Below are 25,339 nucleotides of genomic sequence, written 5' to 3'. Positions count from 1 at the left end.
TGGAGATTATAATCTAATATGTAGGTGAAACAAATCTTTTTTTAAGATCAGCTCCTCAAAAGTCCAACTGTTCTGTTATGAAAAGATTAATCTACAGAACTGCACTGTAAAATTAATTATTTTTTATAGTTGTTCTTTGAAAGTAACTTCTTTATGTATTAATTCATAGCTTTAACGTTCACTGTTTTTATTCAAAATTCTTTTATTTTCAAAACAAAATGAGTAGTCTGCAATTGAAAATTCTACGTATTTACTGACAATAAAGACAAATTCTGACTCCCATACTTGCGCTGTTTATCAACCACGTCGTTTGACTAGCATGCCATGACTGAAGAATAAGGTAAAAATTACTGGTGCACACTAAGCATGTTCTTTGAAGTGATCTCCAGTTAGGAATGCTTGTAAGAAAAACTGACATCTGAATTAATGTGTTCATTACACATCTACTTATTATACATATTTATTGTGCTTATAGGAAGTACTTATTTAAAGAAAAATAATTAAGTTGTTGGTTTTTTTTAATACATCTGTTGCTTGTGTTGTTGTTGTTTTTTTATTCCTAGATCTTCCTCAGAACTGTGATCCTAACATTCCCCTAGTTGCTCAGGAATTAATGAAAAAAATGATCCGTCAGTTTGCGATTGAGTACATTTCAAAAAGTAGCAAAATTCAAGAGAACAGAAATGGTTCATCGTTTGAACCAAGTCTGATATGTAAAAGCATCCAAATGAACCAAACAGAAAACTCCCTTCAGGAAGAACAGGATAGCCCTCTAGACCTCACTGTGAATCGAACTCAAGAACAGAATACTCAGCAAGGTAACCTTCTACATCTGCTTATATGTGTTGTTGTAATTTATTACCTTATTACATCTTATTCCCTTAAGAAGTGTGTCTATGTGAAATATGTATGCTTGTCTTTCCAAAGTAGTAATGGGTATACAGGAAAAAAAAATTATGTGATTAAAATAAGGTTGAAGGATAATTGGCATTGCATCAATTTAACACTAAGAAAACTCATACATTTTCCTTTAAACACCAGAAAAATGGTGTAAGAGTGGTAAAAGCAAAACACATTGTTTCTAAAAGTGTTTTTCATATTGTGTACCAGCAGATAAGTATTCTCATTTCTGAGTGCCTGTGTTAAATAAGTGACATGAGAATTTCTCAGGTTTAGAATACTCAGTTTAGGCGAGCTCACCTGTGGCTGTCACAGGTAACAGTGGTTCAGGTTTTTGTTGAAGACATGGCTGTTGAGAAGCTGCCTGAGAAAAGAGAGAACAATACTGGAATTTCAGGGGACAAAGGTCCTTCTGTCTGTGTCAGCCTTGGACACCACGATTCTTTAAATATAGCCTGGAAAGAGAAGATTAATTTGTGAGGAAATGTCCATACTTCATCTCTTAATCATTATAGATTAGTGCAACTTTCTTAATTGAGAGTACAGCTAGAGAAAGAAAAATACAGTCTGTCTCGCTGTCCTTTACGAAGAGGAAATAGTTTATTTGCTGAAATATTGCTATCCAAAACTGATAACAACATAATCACAAGAGCGTTTTGGACTTTGAACTTGATTTGGATTAGCAGCAACTTTATGGAAGGGTTGTGACTGTCGTGTGCAACTTGAAAGTAGTGGCGAAAGCAGCTTTTGTCTTTTACGGATACAAGGGTCTACGGTAATCTAATAATATTGCAGACCAAAGGGAAAACTTTACCTGTGTGTCACGTAACATACTAAAAAAGGTAGAACTGCACAATTAAGAGGGTTGGTTTGTTTGTTTGGTTGGTTTGGTTTGGGGTTTTTGTTTGTTGTTGGTTGGTTGGTTGTTGTTTTTTTTGTTGTTTTTAATGTACGTGAGTCAGAATGAAAGCATATTTTGTATGTGTGTACTTAACAATACAGCCTTTAATTAGATGGCACATCCTCTGAGGGGAAGAGGGAAGGGAATTCTGACATGGATTTACCTTACTAAGCATACCTATTCTAGATTAAATTTAAAGCATACCTTGTCTTTGACAGCAGAAACATTAGGAAATTGTGGAACTCCTGTTTTTCTGTCTGGTTAGCAGAAACCAGTTCATGCCTGGGTTTAACAAATACCTTGTGCAGATCAAGATATTTCCTGAGAATATATCTGTTGTGCTTTGACATACCTCTGCTATGGAAAAATTACAGTTTTTATGGATTTATAATTGGCCAAGTTAAAGCACATTTCTTTTGAGAGTGTAATAAAAAGTACTTTCCTCATACCAGCACTACAGCCTGTCGCTTACTTCAACAGCTGGTTATAAAGAATAACTAGTTTAAAATGTCCAGGAGGGAATAAAGTTCCCCAAGACAGGTTCTGGTCCTCACTGAGCCCAAATAAATCTTTGAGGTATGAAAAAGAAGGCAGAGGATGAATGGGGCAGGGACAGGAAGAAAGTTCTGCTGCCACCCTCAGCTGTTTGAAAATCTATTGATCTTGTGTCCAGAAAAAAACTTGAAGTATAGGGAGATTGAGGTACTTCAGTCTTCTTTTTTTAAATATTGTTTGAATGGTTCTTATAATTAGGGTAAACAGCAAGTTTAGAAATATATGTCTTCAGCAAAATATCTGGGGCTAAAGTAGTGGCTCAGCACATGTAGTTTACTATGTAAAACTTCTATACTGTGTAAGATATTGTAGTTTCTCAGAACTTATGCTGCCATGTTTGCTGAGTGCTTTGCAGATGTTACATATACTAGTCGTGCTGTGAAGTTTTAAGAGCTACTGAAATGAGAGGAAGTATTGAAACAAGACTGTAGCTGGAGAAAGGTTTTGAGCCATCTTACCTTCTCTTCCAGGGTAGTTGTAGCGCGCTTCCCATTTCCCACCAACATACCAATTTTGAGTTGTTTTAGCTCTCCACTGTAGTGGCAGCAACACAAGCAAATAAGATCAAGATAGAAAACTCAGTCTGCTCTTCTTATTTACTTTGTGCTCTAGGTGCAGTAATGCATTAAAATTCCTTTCAATTAGCTGTTGTCAAGAACTTTGTATTTATTATTCTACCTACCGCTCACTTGTCCTAAAAAAAGCTTGGATATATTGAAGAGTTACATGCTTACAGTATGGAATTGTGAAATTTTTTAATGGGATTATTTTTATAAATACATATTATTATGTGTCTGACATAGTATATTACTTCTGACTGAAGACTTGTCAAAGCTATACCATGGTTTCCTTCTTAGTAGTGTCTTTTAATTGTCATGTAACTCTTTATTATTTGCTATTTGCAATTCCTGTTGCATATTCCAAATGAAGTGGCAGTAACAGAGCACGAAGTTTTAATTTGTGCTTGCTCTAGATCCTCAAAATTGAAGCTTTTTTAACTTAAGTACTGTTAAGCAGATGATGATCTAAATATAAATACTTCAGGTTTGTTTTCTGTTTAGGCAGGTGCTTTGTATTTACAGTAGTTGCTTTAAAGTGAATTATCTAAATAGTACACCAGATAGTCTTGTTCCTTTACTATGGCAGTGGTTCTTGAACTTGAGAGGAAAGTGTAGGCTTCATTTTGTAAATCAGTAGAAGCAATGTTTTTTGCACAGAGCCGGTTCAAGCTGAGTGCTAGCTCAATACTGTAAAAAGATTCTGCCACTGAAGGTGGCTGGATGATCTTAAGAAAGCTTCTTACTTTCTTCTAGTATCTGCAGGCCATCTCTGAATACTGCCAAAATATTCAGGTCTGATAGTTCCAGACCTAATAATTCGCTGTACTGGGTTTCCATGGCAAGGTTTCAGTAGCTGGGGAGCGCTGCAGGGGAGGCATCTATGAGAAGAGGTCAGGGGCTGCCCTGTGCTGGGCACAGCCAGCTCTGCAACGGACCCACCATGGGCCAAGCTGGAGCATGTCAGTGAGGCTTGTGGTCCCTCTGTGAAAACATACTGAAATAGCAAAAATGCTGGGCAGGTGGAGGAGTGAGAAACAGCAAGGACAAACAACAAGGGCAGAGAAGGAGAGGAGGAGGCACTTCAGGCACCAGAGCAGGTTGTGGAAGAGACCACTCTGGAGCAGACATTCACCCTGCCACCCATGGACCCTGCAGATATTCACCCTGCAGCCACATTGGACCAGTTGGATATTTCTTGAAGGAACTGCAGCCTGTGGAGGACCAACAATGGAACAGGGGAAAAGTGCAAGGAGGGAGGAGCTATAGAGAGGAATTATACTGACTAACCCCAATTCCCAATCCTGCCTGTGCCACTTGGGGATGAGGATGGGGAGAGAGGTGGAGGAGATAGGAGCGAAGTTGAGCATGGGAAAACGTGGGATGGGGATGTGCCTTTAATTTTTGTCTTTTTATCACTATCCAAATCTATTTTAATTGACAATAAATTAATTTTCCCCAACTCTGCATTGCCTGTGATGGTAACTATTAATTGGTCTCCCTGTATTTATCTTGATGACTGTTTGCATCTTTTACTCCCTGCCCTGTGTTGAGGAAGGGAATGAGAGACAGGCTATGTTGAGGGTTCAAATACTGGCCAAGGTCAGTCCATTGCACCCCTGGTACTGAATCATTCAGTACTGAGTATTCAAGCACTGGCATCCAGATATGTCCAGCTGGCCTGTGACTGATGGCAGAGTCCCAAATTATGCTCTGCTTTCTTCTACAGGTGGCAGTGTGGTAACTTAGCAGGGTGCTTTCATTCCTGTGCCCCTTGCTAGTAACTAATTAGGCAGTTACTTTGTTTGCATAGGCAGCAGCACAGAAAATAGCCAGCAGAAGGCATCATCAGGAAAGGTAATGAAGATAGACACTGTCCTTTTGTTACTATTGAAAACCTTATTGAGGTTTACCATGGTGTGATGGATAAGGAAGAGTTATTATTTACTAACTCTCACAATATTAGAACTAAGCAGGGCTCACTGAAATGTGTTGGAATGGAAAAGCAGATGAGGGGCAGCTTTTGCACAGCAGTTTGTGACAGGAAGTTGAGACAGTGTCGCTGTGGTCAAAGTGCCTTGAACGCACTCCTAGCTATCAGAACCAAGGCCAGAAACGGAAGCTAAGGTAGGCAGGGCTGAACCTCTGAGATCCCTCATCCGGTGACAGCAGCTGCTGGAAGAGCCGTAGAAGAATGAGCCTCAGGTAGTGGCCAGGCTGATGTGCTCTCCAGCACTAGAAGTGAGTTTTTCCTGCACTTGGAGACCGAGGACTGGGTAGAGAAAGTTGTCTGACCTAGTAGGGCAGTTCATGATAGCTAGTGAGAGGTTTCCTGAAACCCAGAAAAAAACCACAGGTTTGCGAGAATTAGTACAGAAATACAAACTGTAGGAACTCAAGGGTGACCCATACAGTTTGTGTTACTTACTTCCCCCCACCTCCCAGTTTCTCTAACATCACTAATTTGGAGGATTTCCAAGTGATCGTGGTCCTGATTGTTTTGAAAATCTTGGAGTTGCTGCACCTGATGAGCCGGTGCTGAGAAGCAAAGGCCAGAGGTTGAACCATTTCTTTGAACATCAAAATAATTTAATTTGCACAGAAATAACTTCATTAGAAGACCGTAAGCAGCAGACCTGAAAAACTTCTAGTATTTTTTTTTCTGTATTATGCAGTGTGTTACGCAGTATTGTTCAGGAAGACGGTCATCTTAGTAGTCATGGCTTCAGCTAAAGCATGAAAGTAATCCCATGTCTGTTATTAAAACCAACTTAGAGTGGTGTTCTGTTCCTCATGTCATTCAGTTGGTGTCCAGAATTCTTGCTTAAATACCTGCTTGGGTAGCATTTCATTATTTCTTAAAGCTTTACAGCAAATGTCTCTCACTTTCCTACCAATTGTAAGTGATTCTGTTATAATAATAATAATTGATATTACTACAAAGCAGGAAGATCTACCAAAGCTGGAGGTGCTCTGTATTTTTAATTAATCTCTTTGATTTATCAGCCCTTTCTGCATCAATTTGGAGGGTTTTGCATTGTTTGGTTTTTAATTTGAATGAAATCCCTGATTAAAAGCCTCGTCTAGGGTGACTTTACCTGGTATTTTGTATGTATATAAAATTTCTTGCCTGGTTCTCTTTCACTGTTCCTACTGAGGATCATCTTCCCATGAAGCACTGTCTTCAGGGAAGTGTCATGTACTTCATTAATACATTTGCTGTGTTGGAGGAACCAACTTTCTTGAACCTGAAATGATTCTTTAGTTCTGCTTACCCTCTAGAGGCCCAACACCAATCCTAATTATTTGTTTCAGGACCCTGCATTTTCCATACTGTGTTCTTTTTAGTCATTTTTTCAGCTTGCTGATGGCCTTGTGTTGCCAAAGCCGATCAGGAAAGCTTGGAAATGAAAATTATTTTGGTTAGATTTAGTTATGAAATCTTCTAAGAGTATTTGGGTTTGTTTGTTTGTTTGTTTGTTTTTTCTTAAAAATCTAGCTTCATTTTTTAGTAGATTGGATATAGAGAGATGATGAGCTCTTCATAAGCTGATGAGTTGTGAGCTTTGAAGTAGTTTTTTCTCCAGTGACTTTGTCCAGTGGTCTCTTCTAAACTTTTTTTATTATAGTGCCTCTGATCAAGTGAAGATGAACAAACTTGTGAAAGGGAACACACAAATACTTAAGAGAGGGCGATGTGCTTTGTATGATTCACAGAACACAACAGATGAAATATGTCTGTTGCACAGGCCTCAGGAACATTGTGAGCTTACATATTTGGGACACTTCACAGCTGGGCAGGCCAGATCATCTCTGTAAAATATTCCTGTAGTGGTTTTAATTGGCTTTTCCTTCTGGAATAACACTGCATGAGAAAGGTTGACTAGCATTAACTAGTCCTTCCTTTGAAATTCCTAGGATTACAGAAGACTTTGAAAGTAAAAAGGAGCATTTTTGACACGTGGCATATTTATAAATATTTTTTCACCTTATGTTGCTACTTTTTCTGTATTTACTCTTCTTCAAATAATACAAAATAGTTGGGGGAAAACAGTCAAAAATAATTAAAAACAGTCCAAACCAAATAGCTGGATTTGATTATTACACCAAATTCTTTATTTCTTTACAGTATTGGTATAAAGGGGAGTTACCTAACAATTTTTCTGACTTCTTATTTGAGTGTTGGCATTTGGACTATTCAGCCAGTACTTTGTGTCTGCATCTGAGACTGTGGGGAAATATATAGAGTTAATTGATGTAACATGAAAATGACGCTAATGTAAAAAGGGCTACGATAGAATTACTTGTAGAGTTGAATGTTGAGCTGCATTTTGAAACTCAAAATTGGATTCGCAGAGCTCAAGTACACAAAAACAGCCCAAGTTTGAAACAGAGAACCAAGGAAGAAAGGTATGAAATTAAATATGTTTAGGGGATTTATCTATAATTTAAATGTGATTTTCTTTTAAAATCAAAAACTTAAACTAGGAGTATTTCAGGGGCTAATTAGTTTCTTTAATTTTCAGTATTTTCAAATATTGATTTTAAAAGTACATGGTTTTCGGTTTCAATTTTTACCTATAAATCTTTAATTTAAAATTTTCCAGTGACTTAACAGAATGGACTCCCACCCCAGTTTAGGTCTTTCCATTTCTCTAGTTTAATTATTACATGTATGTGGGGGCAGCAGGCGGAGTGTATATAAACAAACTGTTAGAATCTTTAATGACATAGAACTCAAATGCTTGAAACTGTTGGGCTCTAGCTGTTTTCACAGTTACTGGGGTGCTGCTTTCTTATCCAGTAACCTGGCCTGGTCTCATAGCTGACCCTGCTCTGAGCAGGAGGTTGCTGTAGAGACCTCCTGAGATCTCCAGTAGCCTGAATGATCCTGTAAGCCTGTGAGTCAGTTATGTCAATTTTAACTTCAGTATCAGGCTTGTTTATTTACAGTATGAAAATACGAATATATAAATAATAATAAAAAGTGCATTGCTTTGGTTGCCTTTAAAGTAAAGAGTGCAATATATATGCATACTTGATTTTTAGGAAAGCAGTCATGTGTTTGTGTTTAAGACAAATTTTTCTTTTAAACTTTGTTTCTGATTTTTTTTCTTAATTCTCAAATCTTTTGTTACAAACCAAATATATAAAACCATTTGCTGACAGCTGACATTGTTGAAACAATAAGATGTCAGAGATTTTACAAGTAACTGCTTTAGAATTGTGCCATACGTACAAACATTTGCTAACAAAATTTCTGAGATAATCCCTAAACAGCTGCTATCATCCACTACTCATTCTTTGCAGGGGATGGAGTGCTAGATCTCTCTACAAAGAAAAGCGCAAGGTTGGAAGAACCAAAATATGATCCGTTGTGTTCTGAAAACTCAGTGTCTGGGTAAGCAACGTTTAGGACTCTCTTCGGCTTCTGTCCAAGACAATCCAGGTTTCTCTTCTCTGAAGTCAGGCTTTATGTTCATGACATATGTGTATATACTGACACACACGTGGTTCCTATTTTGCTTTCAAAAGAATTTTTGTCACTCATAAGTGTGTGTCCATGTATATATTATATGTTTCATTTGTCTTTTTCCTTTTCTTTCTGTTTAAAGAAAAGTTATCAGAACAATCACCAAACTTTAGTTCATGTTACTAAAAAATGAACTGAAAATTGATTCCATAACACATTAAAAGTAATAGGATAGTAGAATAAAATGTAAATATATTATTTCAGAGTCTATTTAGGAAACTCCAATTTTGGACAAAAATTACAATGTTAATATTTAGATTTAAAATATTCTTCAACTAACATGAACAAGTTAAATGACTATTATCTATACTATTCCTTAATATGAGACAAAGCAAGTGCGCGCGAGAGAGAGAGCTCTTAATCATCATACTTACGCTTACATCATGGTTTTGACTATGGTGTGTGGTGGCAAACAGTTAATTTCTTTATTCAGCAAGAAAAATGTTATTGCATCTGCTGAAAGCTACCACAAAACTAGTGAAACGCATTGTTTTGTTGGATTTTGTTATGATCTTGGCATCTTCCCATCCACTAGCCATAGCAAGACCCTTTTTGTCACCTGTATGTTTTACCAAATAACTTATTACAAATAGGACTACAGTAGCAGTATTTGTTAAATGATGTAAAATTGCATTTTATTAGTTTGCTGATATAAAGAAGTTTTAAAATGAAAATGACTTTGTAATTAGAGAGTTGTAAATAGCGACTAGAAGTTTTTTAGAACTGTTTTATTTTGCCAAACTGGACTTGATTGTTAACTACAGCACTTATTGTTGTAGAAAGCCTAGTTTTGTGTAAGTCTGGGATGTTTGTGTGTAGTTATGTACTTATTTCTGCAAATTTTCTATGAGGGGGTTGACTCTTTTATTACTCGTTTAGCGGTAACGTCACGTTTCTACTAACAAAAAGCTCCTTCAGGATTTGGGTATTTAACGGAATGTTAATTGTGTAATTAAAAGTATAGCAGTGTTGCTCGGCAAGCATGTGAACAAGGGAATATAGCAAGCACATGAGAATATTATCAAATACTGAGCTAGGATATAAAGTTCTTGGAAGGGCTGCTGTAGAAGCCACCGTATGATTTTTGACGCGCTGTCCTACCAGAACTGTAACATTTTGCTAGGATAATCATTTAACTACCACAGCTCAAAGGCTTAAAAGTATCAGAAGCAGTGATGTTACCGAAGCAAGGAGTATAATAAAGGAGTGGACCCTTCCCTTCCATAGCTGTGTGAGAGTCTCTCATACATCAGTTTACCATCGTTTCATTCCATCCATCCAGGAGACTACACAGACACAGAGAGGACTATGTGGAAAGAAGTGCTGAGTTTGCAGATGGTTTGCTCTCAAAAGCTTTGAAAGACATTCAGTCTGGAGCACTGGACATAAATAAAGCAGGCATACTTTATGGCATACCTCAAAAAACTTTACTTCTCCACTTAGAAGCCTTACCAGCAGGAAAGCCTGCACCTTTTAGAAACAAAACTCGAGATTTCAGTGATAGTTATTCGTTTAAAGACAGTAAAGAAACTTGTGCAGTCCTACAAAAAGTAGCCTTGTGGGCAAGAGCTCAAGCAGAGCGCACAGAAAAAAGTAAACTCAGTCTACTTGAAACCTCAGAATTAAAATTCCCAACAGCTTCCAGTTACCTCCACCAGTTAACTCTACAGAAAATGGTCACTCAATTTAAAGAAAAAAGTGAAAATCTACAATATGAAACTTCAAGTCCTACTGTACAATTAAAAATTCCTCAGCTAAGAATAAGTTCTGTGTCCAAACCACAGTCTGATACTGCTGGTCTTCTGGATGTTATGTACCACGTTTCTAAAACCTCCTCAGTCTTAGAAGGATCAGCTCTTCAAAAATTGAAAAATATACTCCCTAAACAGAACAAAATTGAATGTTCTGCACCTGTAACTCACTCAAGTGTTGACTCCTACTTTCTGCATGGGGACCTCTCTCCTTTGTGTCTTAATGCTAAGAATGGGACAGTAGATGGAACCTCAGAAAACACAGAAGATAGTTTGGATCGTAAAGATAATAAGCAACCAAGAAAAAAACGTGGCCGCTATCGGCAGTACGATCATGAAATAATGGAAGAAGCAATTGCAATGGTAATGAGTGGGAAAATGAGTGTTTCCAAAGCACAAGGAATTTATGGGGTACCTCACAGCACTTTAGAATATAAAGTAAAAGAAAGATCTGGAACATTGAAGACTCCGCCGAAGAAGAAGCTCCGATTACCAGATACTGGCTTATTTAATATGACAGATTCAGGGACTGGCAGCTGCAAAAATAGTAGCAAGCCTGTGTAGAATAATTGTTAGCGAATTGTTTTGTGTGTGTGTATGTATGTCTGTATACACACACTGTGTGAGAAATACATATGCTCACTCTGACAGAAGACATGAAATTATACAGTTCAAAAACCACATACATGCCTTTTGAAAAATAGTTCTATTCAGGGTTTTCACTGTGGACAGAATTATAGAGTTTCTCACTTAATTCTGCTAGTGTGTATTTAATATAATCCTTGTATAAATAGGTGAAAAGATTCAGGTTTTATTTAGTAGTCAATAGCATAAAGATGTTTTGGGAAAACAAGTATTTGTCATGTGAAGCATAATTTTTAATTGGTGAAGAACCACTCTACCCATTCAATAATCCATCTTATTATGGAAATACATGACCAAGGGTTAGCAGACTTTTATACTTCACAGAATACTTGCAATAAATTGTAAGTAACTCAGATTATACAAATCAAGGGATTTTTCTTAAAAAGCTAGTTCCTTACAAGGAGGTGGATTTGTGAAGTATTAGTAGGATATAGTAAAGTCTGTGAAAGAAAACGTTCATTGTTACTTAAATATCCAATACAAGTAAGAAGAGCATTTCATTACTAAAAATGTGTGTTTAGCAGGCATAAACTGCATTTTTTTATCGTTTTAAGAAGATTTTGTTGTTGGTTTAGAAAGAAATTGGTGTTTACAAAGTGTACACTTATAAAACCTGAGAAATTACCGTAGTTATAGAATTATTAAATATAAAATAAGATGGAATACTCAGAGCATAAAATAATTTAAACTTTAACATAATTTTCCTTTTTAGTTTGACAAATAAGGTAACGTGTAAGGTTTAAAAAGAAAGTTGGAATGCAACTTAGAGCATGTTCATAATGTGCACAGAATGAGCTTGAGAATGGTTTGGGTTTGGTTTTTTGTTTGTTTCAACGTGCTGGTTAGTTGATGTTATGACTACTTAAAATTTATTTAAGGATTGTGTCACACTCCTATTGAAAAACCTCACTGTAACTGTAATGTATTTGCTGCTGTGACATTTCAAAACATTTTCAGTTTATCAAAATGAATACCAAGTTACATTATCATTTTGCTAATAACCAAATTTGCAGTTCAGGGTCTTGATAGAAATACAAATATTAAACAGTGAAGCTGTTTTGAACTTTCAGTAGTATAAATTCTTTATAAATTTGGTAGTTAGAAGTTAGGCAGTTCACTTTAAATACGTAACTTTTAATAGAATTTAAGGGAGACCAATTACCTTCGTATTGCAGTTTTTACATGAATTTCAAAGTATTCACATTGAACTTTGTATCATTTTTTTCTGTAATATCACAAAGTATATGTCTACCCATGAAGAATGGAGGCTTGCTTCATACATTCAACACTGAACATCAATGCCCTTTTTGGCTAAAAATATATATTTTTTTTCTGTATGCACCTAACTTGGCAAAGAAAAAGATTTTTCTCAAACTTTTATACATTTGGTGCACATGCATACATTTTTCCCCCACTTAGATTTGCATGTGTATAGGCTGATGATACAAATGAAACAGGGCATTACATACATACGGGCCACTTCAGGTGATGTGATTGATAGATAAACTTGCCATTAAATTCAGTGGAGAGTGTACTGCAATATTGATGGTAAAATCTAGCCTGTATTTATTAACACTACTAAAATTAACAACTTCCATTTTAAACCAGAATAATCCATTGAAACTGCACAACCTGTGTCTCCGTTCTTTGGTCTCTCAGATCTATGCTGAATCTTCTCAGTGATTAAGGTTTACTTGCATATTACAGAATGAATCCTTTTTTAAGTGGAACTGTACCTGATAACAAGGAGGTCACAAAACAGCAGATGTCAGGGTCATCTTTCATTTTAAAAGAATTAAGCCATATTTTGTGAGGGCCAGAAGGATTGATTTGTTAATATATCCCCACTGAAAAAAAGAAGTTGAAAAAACCTTAAATGTTTCAAGATCTGTCTTTATACAGTTTTACTTGCAAAAATTTTGGGGTTCAATGCATTGCCTAATATTTATACTGTACTGGTGTTTTCTACTCCTCAGACAATGTTATAAATTTGAATCAGAAGTTTTTATTGAAGGCAAGTTACAGTACTCTTTTTATATCATTTAAAAGATGACCTGACCAAATAATTAACAGGATTCATAAAATCAGGGATCATTTTACTATTGACTTAACAGTACTCAGTAGTTTTGTATGTAATATTATAATTAATTTTCAACATTTTAGTACTTGTATTTATTTTTTGGTCAGAAATAGTATATTAAGATATTTTTTGATAGTTTATAGACGATACTCAACCTGTAAGTGTTTAAAGGAACAGAATTATTTGTTTCTAGTTATTAGGCTAACCTTTGATTACACAACTAAGGAAAGGCAGGGAAACATGTAGATTCTCCTCCCCCAACCCCTATGTATTCCATTAAATGTCATTGAAGATTACACATTTTGAACTGTTTTATAAATTCAGTTACAAGTCACTACTTCGTAATTGACAATTTCTGAAAATTCCTGTTTCAGCAGAATTTTAAATGAAGGCGAAAGCAAGCCCTACATGCTTTCTACTTATTTGAATGTTTCTCAAGTATTTTATATTAAAAAACAGTGCCTCTGTTTTTAGAACTACTGCTCAGTAAAGCTGTTTAAACCATTTCTGGTAGCTAATGACAATTTTATATTAAATTGTATATTAACTTTAGTGAGACTGATTTTTTTTTTTTTTTTTAGTTGTTTACAGTACAAATACTTGTATTTGTTTTTTAATTGCAGTATTTCCATTGTCGCAGTAATTTAGTAAAACTCTGTGGCTGCCTTGATTTTTGACAGATTTTTGTTAACAACTGATTTCTAGGCAATTAGTTATATTTATGCATAAATCAATTGCACTATAATTCATGAATTATTTATTACAATATTTTCTAATGAATTCCATGTATTTGTCTTGTGTTGTAAATGTACTGTAATTCTGTTTTTCCTTTGTGTTGTTATATTCCTAAATCTGATTGTATGAATTTAATTGTTTAGTTAACGTGTTTCTACGTTGTAATTTGTAGTAAAGCACTTCAATGCTTTTGCACATAAATTTACAACACTGATGTGATTGATTTGCTCATTCAGTAAAAAAAGAAAGAAACAAAAACCTGTACATTGACTCATTTGACTTACTCCTGAGGCACAAGTTTATTAGCAGTGGCATGAGATCAAGAGCTGTACAAATTAAGCACATAATGACTAATTTACTCTGACTTTTACATATCAGAAATAGTAGCTTTAAGGAAGGATGATTTCTCATAATTGATACATTATTTCTAAATGAGAAGAAATTCAGAAAACGAATTCTATAACAGTTACATACTTTAGTTTGAAGCTAAAAGTTACCTATTCTATATTACAGACAACATATAGGTTTTTTTGAGGGATTTGTCTGCTTTATTAAGTCAGAAAACAAACATTTCTATAAGATAAATTTATATTTCTATGCTGTTCATATGAGTACTTAAAAGTATGTTGTGTTCCTGTTCCCAGTCTGCACAGAGGTTGCTAGATTGATCGGTCTTGTCTGTGGTTGAGATGACAGAGGATAGAATGTTAGGGGAGGAAATCATCCAGGAGACCTCTTATTGAGCTTTCCTGTTAGTTCTTTTGATTTGTGGAGGAGGCGAAGGTTTGGTATTTTATACATAATATGCTGAAAGGCTAGTACATAACTTTATCACATCTCTGCGTTTTTGCCAATTTTGGATGCCAGTCAATCTCCACTCCCGTCTATTAACTGCCCCTGCCCTTTAGCAAGGAAATAATGCCATTCCATGGTTCAGTTCGTCTTCAGAGAAATTGTGCACGAAGGGTGCTGGGGGAGCAGTGGGTATTGGTCCTCTCAGCCCCTCCATTCCCTGCCTCTCTCTCCAGCCAGCTTTTTGTGGGGGATGTGTAGGAAGTGCAAGACTGTTCTGTGAAGGAAGTATCCTGTTGTGAAAGTGATAGCTCTTCCTGCTATGACCTTGTTGTTTAAACCTTTCATCTTGAGGATGATCTAAACTACTGTGTGACAACACCCATTTAATGGGCTATATAGGAATTACAAGAAACTGAAATAATTCCATGAGTGTATTGAAAAACTATTAAAAATTAGTTCATTTAAAAATATAGACATATCTATGGAGAGACACTTTAAAGAACATGTGTTGCTTTAATTTGTTTGCATATCAAGCTCTGTTCCCAAATGACTAAGTGAGGGGTCAATGTGTCTTCACAAAGTTGGAAGATCACTTGGAGTGCGGTTCTATTACAATAGAATAACTAAAGTTGTCTGTCAGCTTTATAAAGTAACACACTGCAAGGGAAAGCAGGTTATAGATGTTACACAAGGGTAAATAACCCCAAAATAAATTGTGTTAGAAGAATGTCCAGTATGTCTATGATAACCAGGGTATGACTTAATACAATAGGTTGATCTCCACATGCAAATTTTAAGCAGCTTTGAGACCTTCGGAAATTTTTGGTAACTGATTTTGAGAAGGCTTTAGGGCTCTGGAAGTGTTCCACTGGTGAGCATATTTTAAACAGCAGTTGTGGATATAGGTCCTCTACAATGAAGGCTCTCCAGTGAAACTCCATTAGACAAACCTTGCAAGTGTGGACAGACAGAAAGCTATCTCTGGCTAGAGATTCAGTCTAAAAAGACACTACTATAGCCATGTTTTAGCAAATTAGTACTTACCAAATTTACTGTGATTTACAAAGTATTGAAGACATAGTGCTGTATTTTTTTTTCTATCTAGCCTTTCCAAGCATAATGGAAGTCATGGTCGTGGGGAGGGCAATTAGTTTTCATCTGTAATTGTATTGCTGGCATAAGCTGCTTTATCACAAGTGCAGTGATACATTCCAACACCTCGTGACCCCTGAGGTTTTTTTGGACTGAGTTACACTCAGACTCTTCTCAGTGTAGTGCTGTTTCAAAAGCAGTCAAATCCTGACAATGTTATGCCCTTGAATAATGCTGGTTTTACTTTAGATTGGAAATGCAAATACTTTTTTTTTATCTTTAAGACTTCAGTTATTTGAGTTTAAACATAATTGCAATTTCAACTAGTATCACAATTATCTTACGCTTTTAAGTCAGTGTCATCTAGATGCTTGATTTTGATTATATACCATTTCATACTAAATATTACAGGAGAAAGAAAAAACATGAGGAATTAAGCATAGTTGGCTGTTTTTAAGCTCTAAGCATTAAAATTCATGTAGCACAGTAAAAATAGAAATTCGTATGTATAAATTCCAGTAAGAAACCTGAAACTTTAAATTTACTATTGATGCTAATAACATCAGGTATAAGATAATGAATTGGTAATTTTATATTAATACAGCACGTTAAGTTTTAAATATGTGTGTTCCTCAATCAATATAGTTGTAAACCTAATTAAAATGATTCTTTTTTTTTTTTTTTTCCAAATTACAGACCTAAATGCAAAAAATTACAGGAGTTAATAAGGCAAAAAGTTAGTGCCATGTTCAGAGTTTGGTGATATGTTTAAACAATACATACTTTTCTAAAACAGAATTCTTCTAACATTTTCTGCTCATGCAATTGGTTTCAGTAAAACACTTGAATTAGGTGTTAACTATCTGTTGATAGTTGCTATCCAGCATAAGGATTTTGTATTTAATTGCAGAAATATCTGTATTAATTTCTACCATGGAAAATTTTCAGCTTTTCAATATAAATGATTGTTTAGGTAAGTAGTGACATTAGTTTTAATAATTTATAAGAAATAAATTAAATAGCAAAGGTAGTATTTTATAAGTTACTTTATTTTCACTTAATATCTTTGAGAATAACTGCTCAGAAATCTTATTTAGATATAGGCCTACCCTGTATTTGAGATTTAAAGGATACTAACCTTTGTTATAGAAGTTATTTATTCCAGTGCTGATTATCTCTGTTCTGTTCAATGAAGGAATACATGTGTGTGTGTGCGCACGTGTACGTATGTGTGTGTAATATATTGCAGTGAAGAGCCTGTGATGCACCACTGCAGTTTATTTAAAAACTAGAAGGAAAACTTGTGTCTGTGAAGAACACTAACAGTAGCAAATGGTTATTTTTTCCATCTTCTGTTAGCCTAAGTCTTCTTTAAAAATAAATATAGAAATAAAAATGTCTTTAGAAAGATCTTTAAGAGTACCCCGAAGAGTGTTCAATACACTTTGGTGTATGAATATCTTAGGGTGGGATTCAGGAGAGGTGGATCACTTCTTGCCTCGGCCGCAACCCTGAGTTGTGACCTTAGGCAAGTCCTTTCCCCTCTCAGTGCCTCCCTTGTGAAATGGGAGTAATACTGAGCTCCCCAGGTTCATGGTGAGGTTTTTCTTCATTAACGACTAAGGTGGTTTGAAATAATAGAAAGTTAACGTTATTGTAATTACACTTAGATATGAGAAGTTATGTTTCAAGCTGTTCTTTTAGTCCCTTAATTTTTTCCCGATTATTTTTCTTATGGTAGGACTATCACTGCTATAGATAAAGTGCACATCATTGCTAGTCGTACTTGCAAGTGTGATTGAATAGTGCAGATAGAACAGAACTGTTTTGCAAATTTCAGCTTTTTAGGCCTGAGTTTAACCATTATAACAAACATTAGATATGGTGTTTTACTGTAATTTATATTTTGTTTTGATTTGTTTTCATTTTCAGTTCAAGCTCAACAGCTGATGCAAATTCAGAGGAAACAACTAATTTGGAAAAAGGAAAATCAACATTAAACAAAGTTTTGGAGTCTTTTTGTTCGTATCACTGGCAACAGACTTTGGCTATGTTAAAATTTTTAATACAAGATGAAAATGTTCCTATAGTATGCAGTTGCAAGCAAACACATTTGGTCCACTCTGAAACTCCCACTTCCCTTACTGAAGAGGATGTTCACATTTCATTTTGCAATTGCAATGGACATATGCTGACAAAAAGGTGCTGTTTACAAAATCAAAGACCAAACGCTTGTTTACCACCTCTGTCTGTTTGTATTAAAGATTTTCATTCTTTGTCATGCCAAGCTGTAGCAATTGGATGTATTAAGACAATGGTGAACAAAACATGTAGTTCTCATAAGTATTGTGCTGAACAATTGCAAAATTATAACAGGCATTCTGTGAAAGCAGCAGCATGTACATATTCAACTAAGGATTGTGATCTCTTGAACAGCATTAAAAATTCAAATAGATCTCGGAGCCCATCGCCGCCTCCACTATCACCTGTACAAAGTAAAGAATTCGAATCATTGGAAGGATCAGTTATAGATTTTCCAACTTTAGACAATAACAAGCTTGAAATATCCGTCAACCAGCCTCCGTCCCTCTTGCCGGCTGAAGGAAGTAAAGGAGAATTTGAATATGAAGGCAAAACATGCAGAGGAAAAGAGCCTGAATATTCAGATGGAACGTTGCTATCAACAGGCCAAGAAAGCTACAATTATTATATAAATTCTGAGAAGGCTGAGAAAGGTGAACATTCTGCCATTTTTCAAGATTTAATAGACCGTATTAATGAAAAGTTAAAATCAATAGACACTACAGATATAGCAACAAATCCTGTCAAACTTTCCAGCAGTGACAGGGCACCAGAAAATGATGTTAAATTAGGAGACTTCATAACCTCACTTTTGCATAATGCTAAGGCAAGTGATTACAGCTTTATGGAATTGCTTCACCAACATGATAAACAAATGGAAAACAAAATTATCCAAACAAGATTTCGCAAGCGTCAGGAAACTTTATTTGCGACATATAATTCTCCTGATTCGCCATTCATTCGACGACAGTCTTTGCAAATCAAGAGGGAGCTTGCAAGCCTCGATGAAACTCTTGTAAGAAAAAAATCAATTTCTGAGAGAAATGCAAAGAAATCTACAAAAAAAATTGATAAAATATATCCAAATAAAAACCACAGTTTTACTGTGATAGAAGATGAGGCTTTGCAACATCTTGAGAGTAATCCGTGCACGAATTGCCAGACCAAACCAATGTGCTTTCCAGTACACCAAACAGAGTCTTTCAAACTACCTCTTACTAATTTTCAAACCAGCTCCAGCTTTCTCGTTTTTTCAGAAAACAGTGCTATTGCCACCAGCCAGCCAGACCTCGCAAAAACACAAGGAGATTGTGCAACCTTAAAAGAGATTGATCATATTCCTCTACAGGATGAGAGTATTGGAATCCTGGGCAGAACTAAACGTAACGTTGTGCCTCCTGGATGGTACTCGGTGTATGTAACGAACAATATTGTGTTTAGAAAGTCACCCAACGCAAAAAAGTCTTTGGAAAGTTTGGAAAAAATGAAAATAAATAAAGATGCTTATGGTGAAAGATGCAGTGACATAAATATAAGCAAAATTGTGACAGACACAAATCTGCAAGTTGTTGTAGAGCGTTTAGAAGATACAATAAACTTGGCCAGAAAGTCTAACAATTCATTGCTGGATAGTTACAAAATAAGCCAGAAACTAAAAGATCATGCATATGAAGAGGTTATGAACCAAGCTGCTAGGAAAGGCTTACCTTTCACTGTGGGGGAAACGGGATGCACAGGACAAAGCTGCTTTCCACATTCCTATGTGCCAAGCAACAGTAAAACCAAATCTGTGTGTGTGACAACAAACAAACAAGAAATGGTTATAGATCAAGAAATGAATGATGGCCTTTTGAAATCTCTGACCTTTGATTCATCCAGTTCAACTTCCAGTAACGGGGATTTGCACACAACTTCTGAAGCTGGGGAGATCCCTTCTCCCTTAAACTACTCTAGTCCTATTAAGCTTATGTTTGTCTCGGAGGTTAATAGTAGTGAAGGAGTCAAGTATACCTTGACATCTGCAGCCGCATCTTCTAAAGGAAGCACAGATATCTGTTTGTTTCAGGGGCACACAAACGTTTTGTTAGATAAAGAGGCCACAGGAGATCTTTCTCATGCCATCTCTGTCAAGGATTGTGATCACAATGAAAATGATACCAAGGAGTCGTCGAGTTGTGTTTACGCGGAAACAATTACAAGCTCTTGTCCGGTTGGTCAAACGAACTTAAGTGACTTGAAACAAAATGGTGAGGCTGTGGAGAAATCAAGCATTAGCATTGAATCAGTTTTAAAAAGGAAGCCTGGTAGGCCAAAGAAAATAGGTCCTCGGGTTGTTAAGCAGGTTAAGAGACCTATTGGACGGCCTCCAAAACCAAAAATAGATGTGACGGAAAGCACGGAACGTAGACCAGAGCTTAGCAGTGATGGTAAAAATCCCAAATCTGATGCAGCAGTAATGGAAGAAGTTAACAGCAACAAAAATATCACTGTGACGGTTGTTTTTGGAAGGTCAAGAAGAACTAAGAGACATGTTTCTGAAGGTAATCTAAATGTAATCAGCATTCTGCCCACACAACACATTGATTCTAATTTTGCTAATGACCACAGCAAAGCGAGGCACAATCCAGAAACTGAAAACGCTTTGACCGAAATTGTAAAAGCCTTACAGAATTCTTCTTCTGAAAATGAGGTCTCTGGTTATGACTATGTCAGACCTATCAAGAGTAACCTAGCGTCACCTCTTCCTTGCAGCAATATTATACGGCCAATTAAGAAACCGTTAACCACCATTCGAAAACCTGGTAGGCCAGCAAAGGTAAAAATCTCCGGCATATCAGTGACTGTGAATAGAGTTTCACCTCAGGAAAGAAAAGTGAGTATTAGCAACTGTTTGCCCCCTTTACAGCAGCAGAATGTGTTAGAAAAAAACATCCCACAGGAGAGAAAAAATCAGCTGTGCAATAATATGGGTCAAGTAAAGAGCATGCAGAAAGATTCTAGAGAGAACGGATCAAACAACGTTATTACAACAGTGTCAAGAAAACGTGAAATTCCAATGAGGCATTCTGCTAGAGACAGAAAACCCTCACTGCATTTTTTACATTCATTAACATCTTCTAGTGCATTTACATGTAGAAGTGCCTTACTGCAGAAATCTTACAAACTCCATTTGAAAAAAGCTAAAGGCCGAAAGGAAAAACAGTGGCAATCAAATCAGAGCACAGCATCCAAAGATACCTCAGAACCAAGAAATTCAGGAAATGCAAAAAAGGATGTTAAGGATGGTGAATTCAGGCCCTTTAATGAAGTATCATCAGACCCCATTTTTTCATGGAATCCCTCTCTCAGGTGGTGGGCTACTTCCACGTCAAGTGACACTTTGTTGGAAGAACTAAATAATAGATTTGAGCAGGTAACTAATACCTGGTTGAGAGTGGGGGGAAATGAGTTTGATAAATGTGTTCGTGAAAAAAGGGATCCCATTGAACAAGACTGTAGTACTGAAATGGCAAACCCTTTAGAGCCCTGCCTCGTAGAATTTGAAACATCGCCTATAAAAATGCTTTTTCAGAAAAAGTGTAATATGAATGAGCTCTGCACCTGGTTTATGCAAACTACAGAAACACAGTCTCTTTCTCTAGTGAGAAAGGCAAATGCTCGCAATCCTTTAGAAGTAGTTAGCACTAGAGAGGTAAAGGTGGAAACTAAACAATCTGATGTTAGTACTTGCCCTTTCAGAAAGCACTTTAAAAAGTTTGCACTATCCTCTCCTTCAAAACCAGCAGGGAAATTACAAATGTTACATAACATGGTGAGATCTCCAGTCTTAAGCATGAAAAGGAATTTTACGTTAGCCAGATTAAAAAGAAATGAATTTAAGAAGTTACAGCGCGATAGGTGGGGACAAACGAAAAAGCTGTATAATCAGGCTCCCGGAGGCTGGAACTCGAAAAAGAAAAATTTGCAGTTCTTTTGCCAAAGCCAGTTGTTTACAAGTGCAAGTGGGGAAAGCCAGGATGAAATGCCCAAGCTCCAGAAAAAAAATACGGTAGAAATCCATCCCGCTCAGACTTTGGTAGAATCTCAGAGTAACCTCCTGCCAACCGCAAATGAAGCCAGAGATGCATTTGTTCAACAGATGATGGGATCTTCTGACTTTAACCCACATCCTGGTTTAGCAAATATACTTAAGTCACATACAGAGACAAATGGAACAATTTGTTGCCAGCAAAATGTTAGGAAAGAACAAAGCCAAGATAAACTCTTTCAAAATACTTGGAAAGCCAAAACCTTTAAAGATTGTAGAATATTTCTGAGAAAAATCAACCATATTGAGCAGCACAATTCATTTAAGTTAAATAATGTCATTTATTCTCCCGAAGCTGTTGAAAGTAAAAGCAATCAGGCCTATATGGAAGAAAAAAGGCATCCTCTTTTAAGGTCCCATTCTACTAGACAAAATGCATTAAAGAAACAAGAAAATGAAATGGAAATATCTAAACGATCTAATTCTTCTACAGTGACTGAAAGGCTGGATGGCCAGTTTCACAGTAGAACATTAAGTAGTGATGTAAACCATGGTGATAATCCTGCTGGTAGTTCTGAAGTTCTTATCAGAATAAACAAAAGAAAAAGTCCGCAATGGGAGACCACTGATACAAATATCAGAAAAAGGCATAAGAGACAATCATGCAGTGGTGGACAAATGGCAACTTATTACCCAAAGTACCAAGTAGGTAAGTTCCTGTTCCCCCCTTCATCTTAAAATTGCAATCTTAAACAATTGGATAAGTCAAACAACTAAGCACTTTGTTTACTCCTTGGGATTTTTTTTTATTGCATGATATTCAGTTTAATTTCAGAGAGGTAATGAAATTAACCATTGTATACTACCAGAATAATGCAGGAAGTGCAGCTTGAAATGTATATAGTATGTAATACAAATCTTTGAGCTATGATAGGTGTGTTACATTCTATTATGGCTGCAGCACACCACGATAAAAGAAAAAGAGCTAATATAGTTCAGACAGACAACAGATCAAGTTCTGACATATGCAAAGTCAGTTGCAGCTGGTTATTAATTTCAAAAGGAACAGAATTTCATTCCACTGTCTAGTTTCTCATATTGTGAGGAGGGGTAAATTATAAAATGAAGCAGAAATTCAGTATATTAACAAATAGTTGTTTAAAAAAAGTCATTGATTTCCAATGTAAATCTGTAATGGTTTTATGTAGTAAAAACCAGTACTGCTTACTTCTGAGAAGTATTCATTCAGAGATCCGTTTTAGTATCCATTCAATGCCAAATGAAATCTGCCGACTCTAAAGGGGTTGTGCATTGAATCCTTACAGAACAATTTAAAATGCAAAATTATTCTAGACAAGTACAATATACACTTACTATGCTAAATGCATTGGCTTGGAATCTTTTTAGGCTAGTGTGAAATTAAATCCATTTTTAAAGCTAGATATTTATAATACATTGTTAAAAAAAAAGGGTGATCTCAGAAAAGACATTGTATTACTTACAAAAAGAGTACACTTGTGACATTCTTTCTTTTGTTTTGTGAAGAGATCTCCTGAAACAGAAGTCCCAACTTGTTTCAATAAAATAACTAAGGTGTGAAATACCAAGTAAAAAGTTCTGCAATAGGAATGAAATTATTGCAGAAATATTCATTTGTAGAAACAATATTGTATTAAATAATCTGATTATATTGCTCGAAGAATAAAAAAAACTATTCAAAATATCAGAGCAAAATCGTATGTCCATCTTTGTGTTCTATATTGTAGAAAACTATCCATGATAATAAACTGAAAAGTTAACTTAAGTTGTAATATAAACTATATTATGCCTTTTGTATACTTTATTTCTTTCGTGCTTTATGTGATATATAAAATTCTTTATATTAAGCTCGTTCAATGCTTTTCCAAAGTACAGCATTTTTTATCTTTAGACTATTATTTTGTATTTTAATTCACTGATTTGGGGTCACGTTCAACATAAAAAACTTGTTTCTAAGAAGTTCAAACCTTGACACCAGATTGATGTAAAAAAAACAGAACTAGAAAAGGGTAACATCCATCTGCTTCTTTTTTCTTTGTAAATGAAGAAAGAGCTCTCTCATACTTTTAATTCATAATTTTGACTCTAGTTGAGAAAATTTTGCATTCGAATTATATTTATCATTAAACTTTTTATTGCTATGGCAATATAAGATCTATTACTGTGATATGGTCTCATGTTAGTTTTAATTGGGAATCAGTTTTATTTACCTGATAACTTTCCTCCTTTAGTTTTGGATCTTTAGGAAATCTGATAACTATTTTGATATTTTACATTCTTTCATTTGCAACTTTTGTTATTTTCCATTTTACTCATAGTTTCTCATATCAATTGTTGTCTTTAGAAAGGATATGACAAAGTTCACTGTTAACGGAAATGTTAAAATACAACGTATTGCCATTCTGGAATTTTCCCCACACCTGTAACCTCGAAGCATTTTTGGGGGGATTGTCTGATACAGAAAGGATGTCTTGTTTTGGCATGTCGATTCAACATTGTGTACTGTCTGTACTAGCCAAGGAAATCATATAAACATTTTTAACCTAGGAACATGATTTCTAGCTGTGCATGCATGTCTTTTCAAATGTAATTCCTGCATCTGGAAGTGTAATGCACGTGAAAACACCGTTATTCATTCATATGTTCTTTGGATTGTTTTTTTGTTGATGTGGTATTACAAATTATACCATTGTTCTGTTGCCGTGCTTGAAATGTTCTTATATGCACATTTATGGTCAATATTTAAAGTTTTTCTTCAAGTTTTGCTGATCATGTTGTGTTAGCAAATACTCTTGAAAGAGAGCTGTTGTGATGCTGTTTGATTGTGAAGCGTTGTGGCAGGCAGAATGCTGCTATTGCACTTGTATGCGTACTCAATTTTTGTTAGGATGTGCAAGTGGGAATAAAGCAATTGAGTTCTTAACAGCTCAAAGTAGTATCAAGCAAACAGGACTCTCCATGTACTCATTGTAGCAAGAGGCAAGAGTTGATCACTTTTTCATAACTGCCTGCTTTACTCAAGATAAGGTGGGTGGTAGATACATTGGTCCGTATGCCGGTTGTTACTGCTTGGCTTCTGAAATGTTACTTCAACGATGCATTTGATGTGTAGAGGGGCAGTTCTCTTTTACTGTAAATCTGTATTCTGATGGTTTTAATTTCTTCAACAACACTGAAACATTATTACTGTCTGTGGTGGCAAAGAAAATGACATAAGCATGTTTTTAGGCAAGCGTTTATGGTTCTTTCCATGAGGGTGGTTCAGTGTGTTTCCTTTGGACACCGAAAACCGCATTCGCATGCTTTGGACTAGGCCAAAAAAGATCCAAAAAGACTTCAGGAGATCCAAACTAAAATAGAGAAACTTATCTAACAGTAAAAAGGGACACAATAAAAGACTCCAGTTTAGGACCTTAGAGTATATTGAGTATTTTAACAATTTCCCTCAGAGGGTGGATTCATCCCAGAGGCAAAGGAGGCTGTGGACATACTACAGCAGCGGGCAGTGCTGCGGCCTGCGGTGACCTGACACACCTGCCTGCTTACACTTTCTGTCAGGGTGGGAGTTCTCACAGAAAACCTTTTAAAAATCAATTTAGATCCCTTGAAGCGAGGGTATTTTCCTCATCTAAAATGAACTTTTTTAT

The 25,339-nt window shown here is 35.8% G+C and overlaps 1 protein-coding gene across 8 annotated transcripts in view; it reads left to right on the top strand.

Moving 5' to 3' along the window:
* The window catches only part of LCORL (ligand dependent nuclear receptor corepressor like), an 82,669-nt gene that overhangs the window by 46,494 nt on the left and 10,836 nt on the right, over window positions 1–25,339 (top strand). For 2 of the 8 annotated variants that reach the window (XM_065060605.1, XM_065060607.1), the window contains exons 5-7: window positions 564–818; window positions 8,224–8,314; window positions 17,477–24,639. In XM_065060605.1, the coding sequence (XP_064916677.1) occupies window positions 564–818; window positions 8,224–8,314; window positions 17,477–22,391 (5,261 nt within the window). In that variant the 3' untranslated portion in view covers window positions 22,392–24,639. Of the gene's footprint in view, window positions 1–563; window positions 819–8,223; window positions 8,315–9,728; window positions 13,916–17,476; window positions 24,640–25,339 lie in introns of those variants that run through there. The other 6 variants (XR_010472148.1, XM_065060606.1, XM_065060608.1 and 3 more) reach the window with 6 other exon arrangements.

The sequence above is a fragment of the Columba livia genome, chromosome 4 (genome assembly GCF_036013475.1).
Source record: "Columba livia isolate bColLiv1 breed racing homer chromosome 4, bColLiv1.pat.W.v2, whole genome shotgun sequence".
NCBI lineage: Eukaryota > Metazoa > Chordata > Aves > Columbiformes > Columbidae > Columba > Columba livia.
The sequence above is the reverse complement of the archived record's forward strand: the minus strand, read 5'-3'. Positions and strand labels throughout refer to the sequence as shown.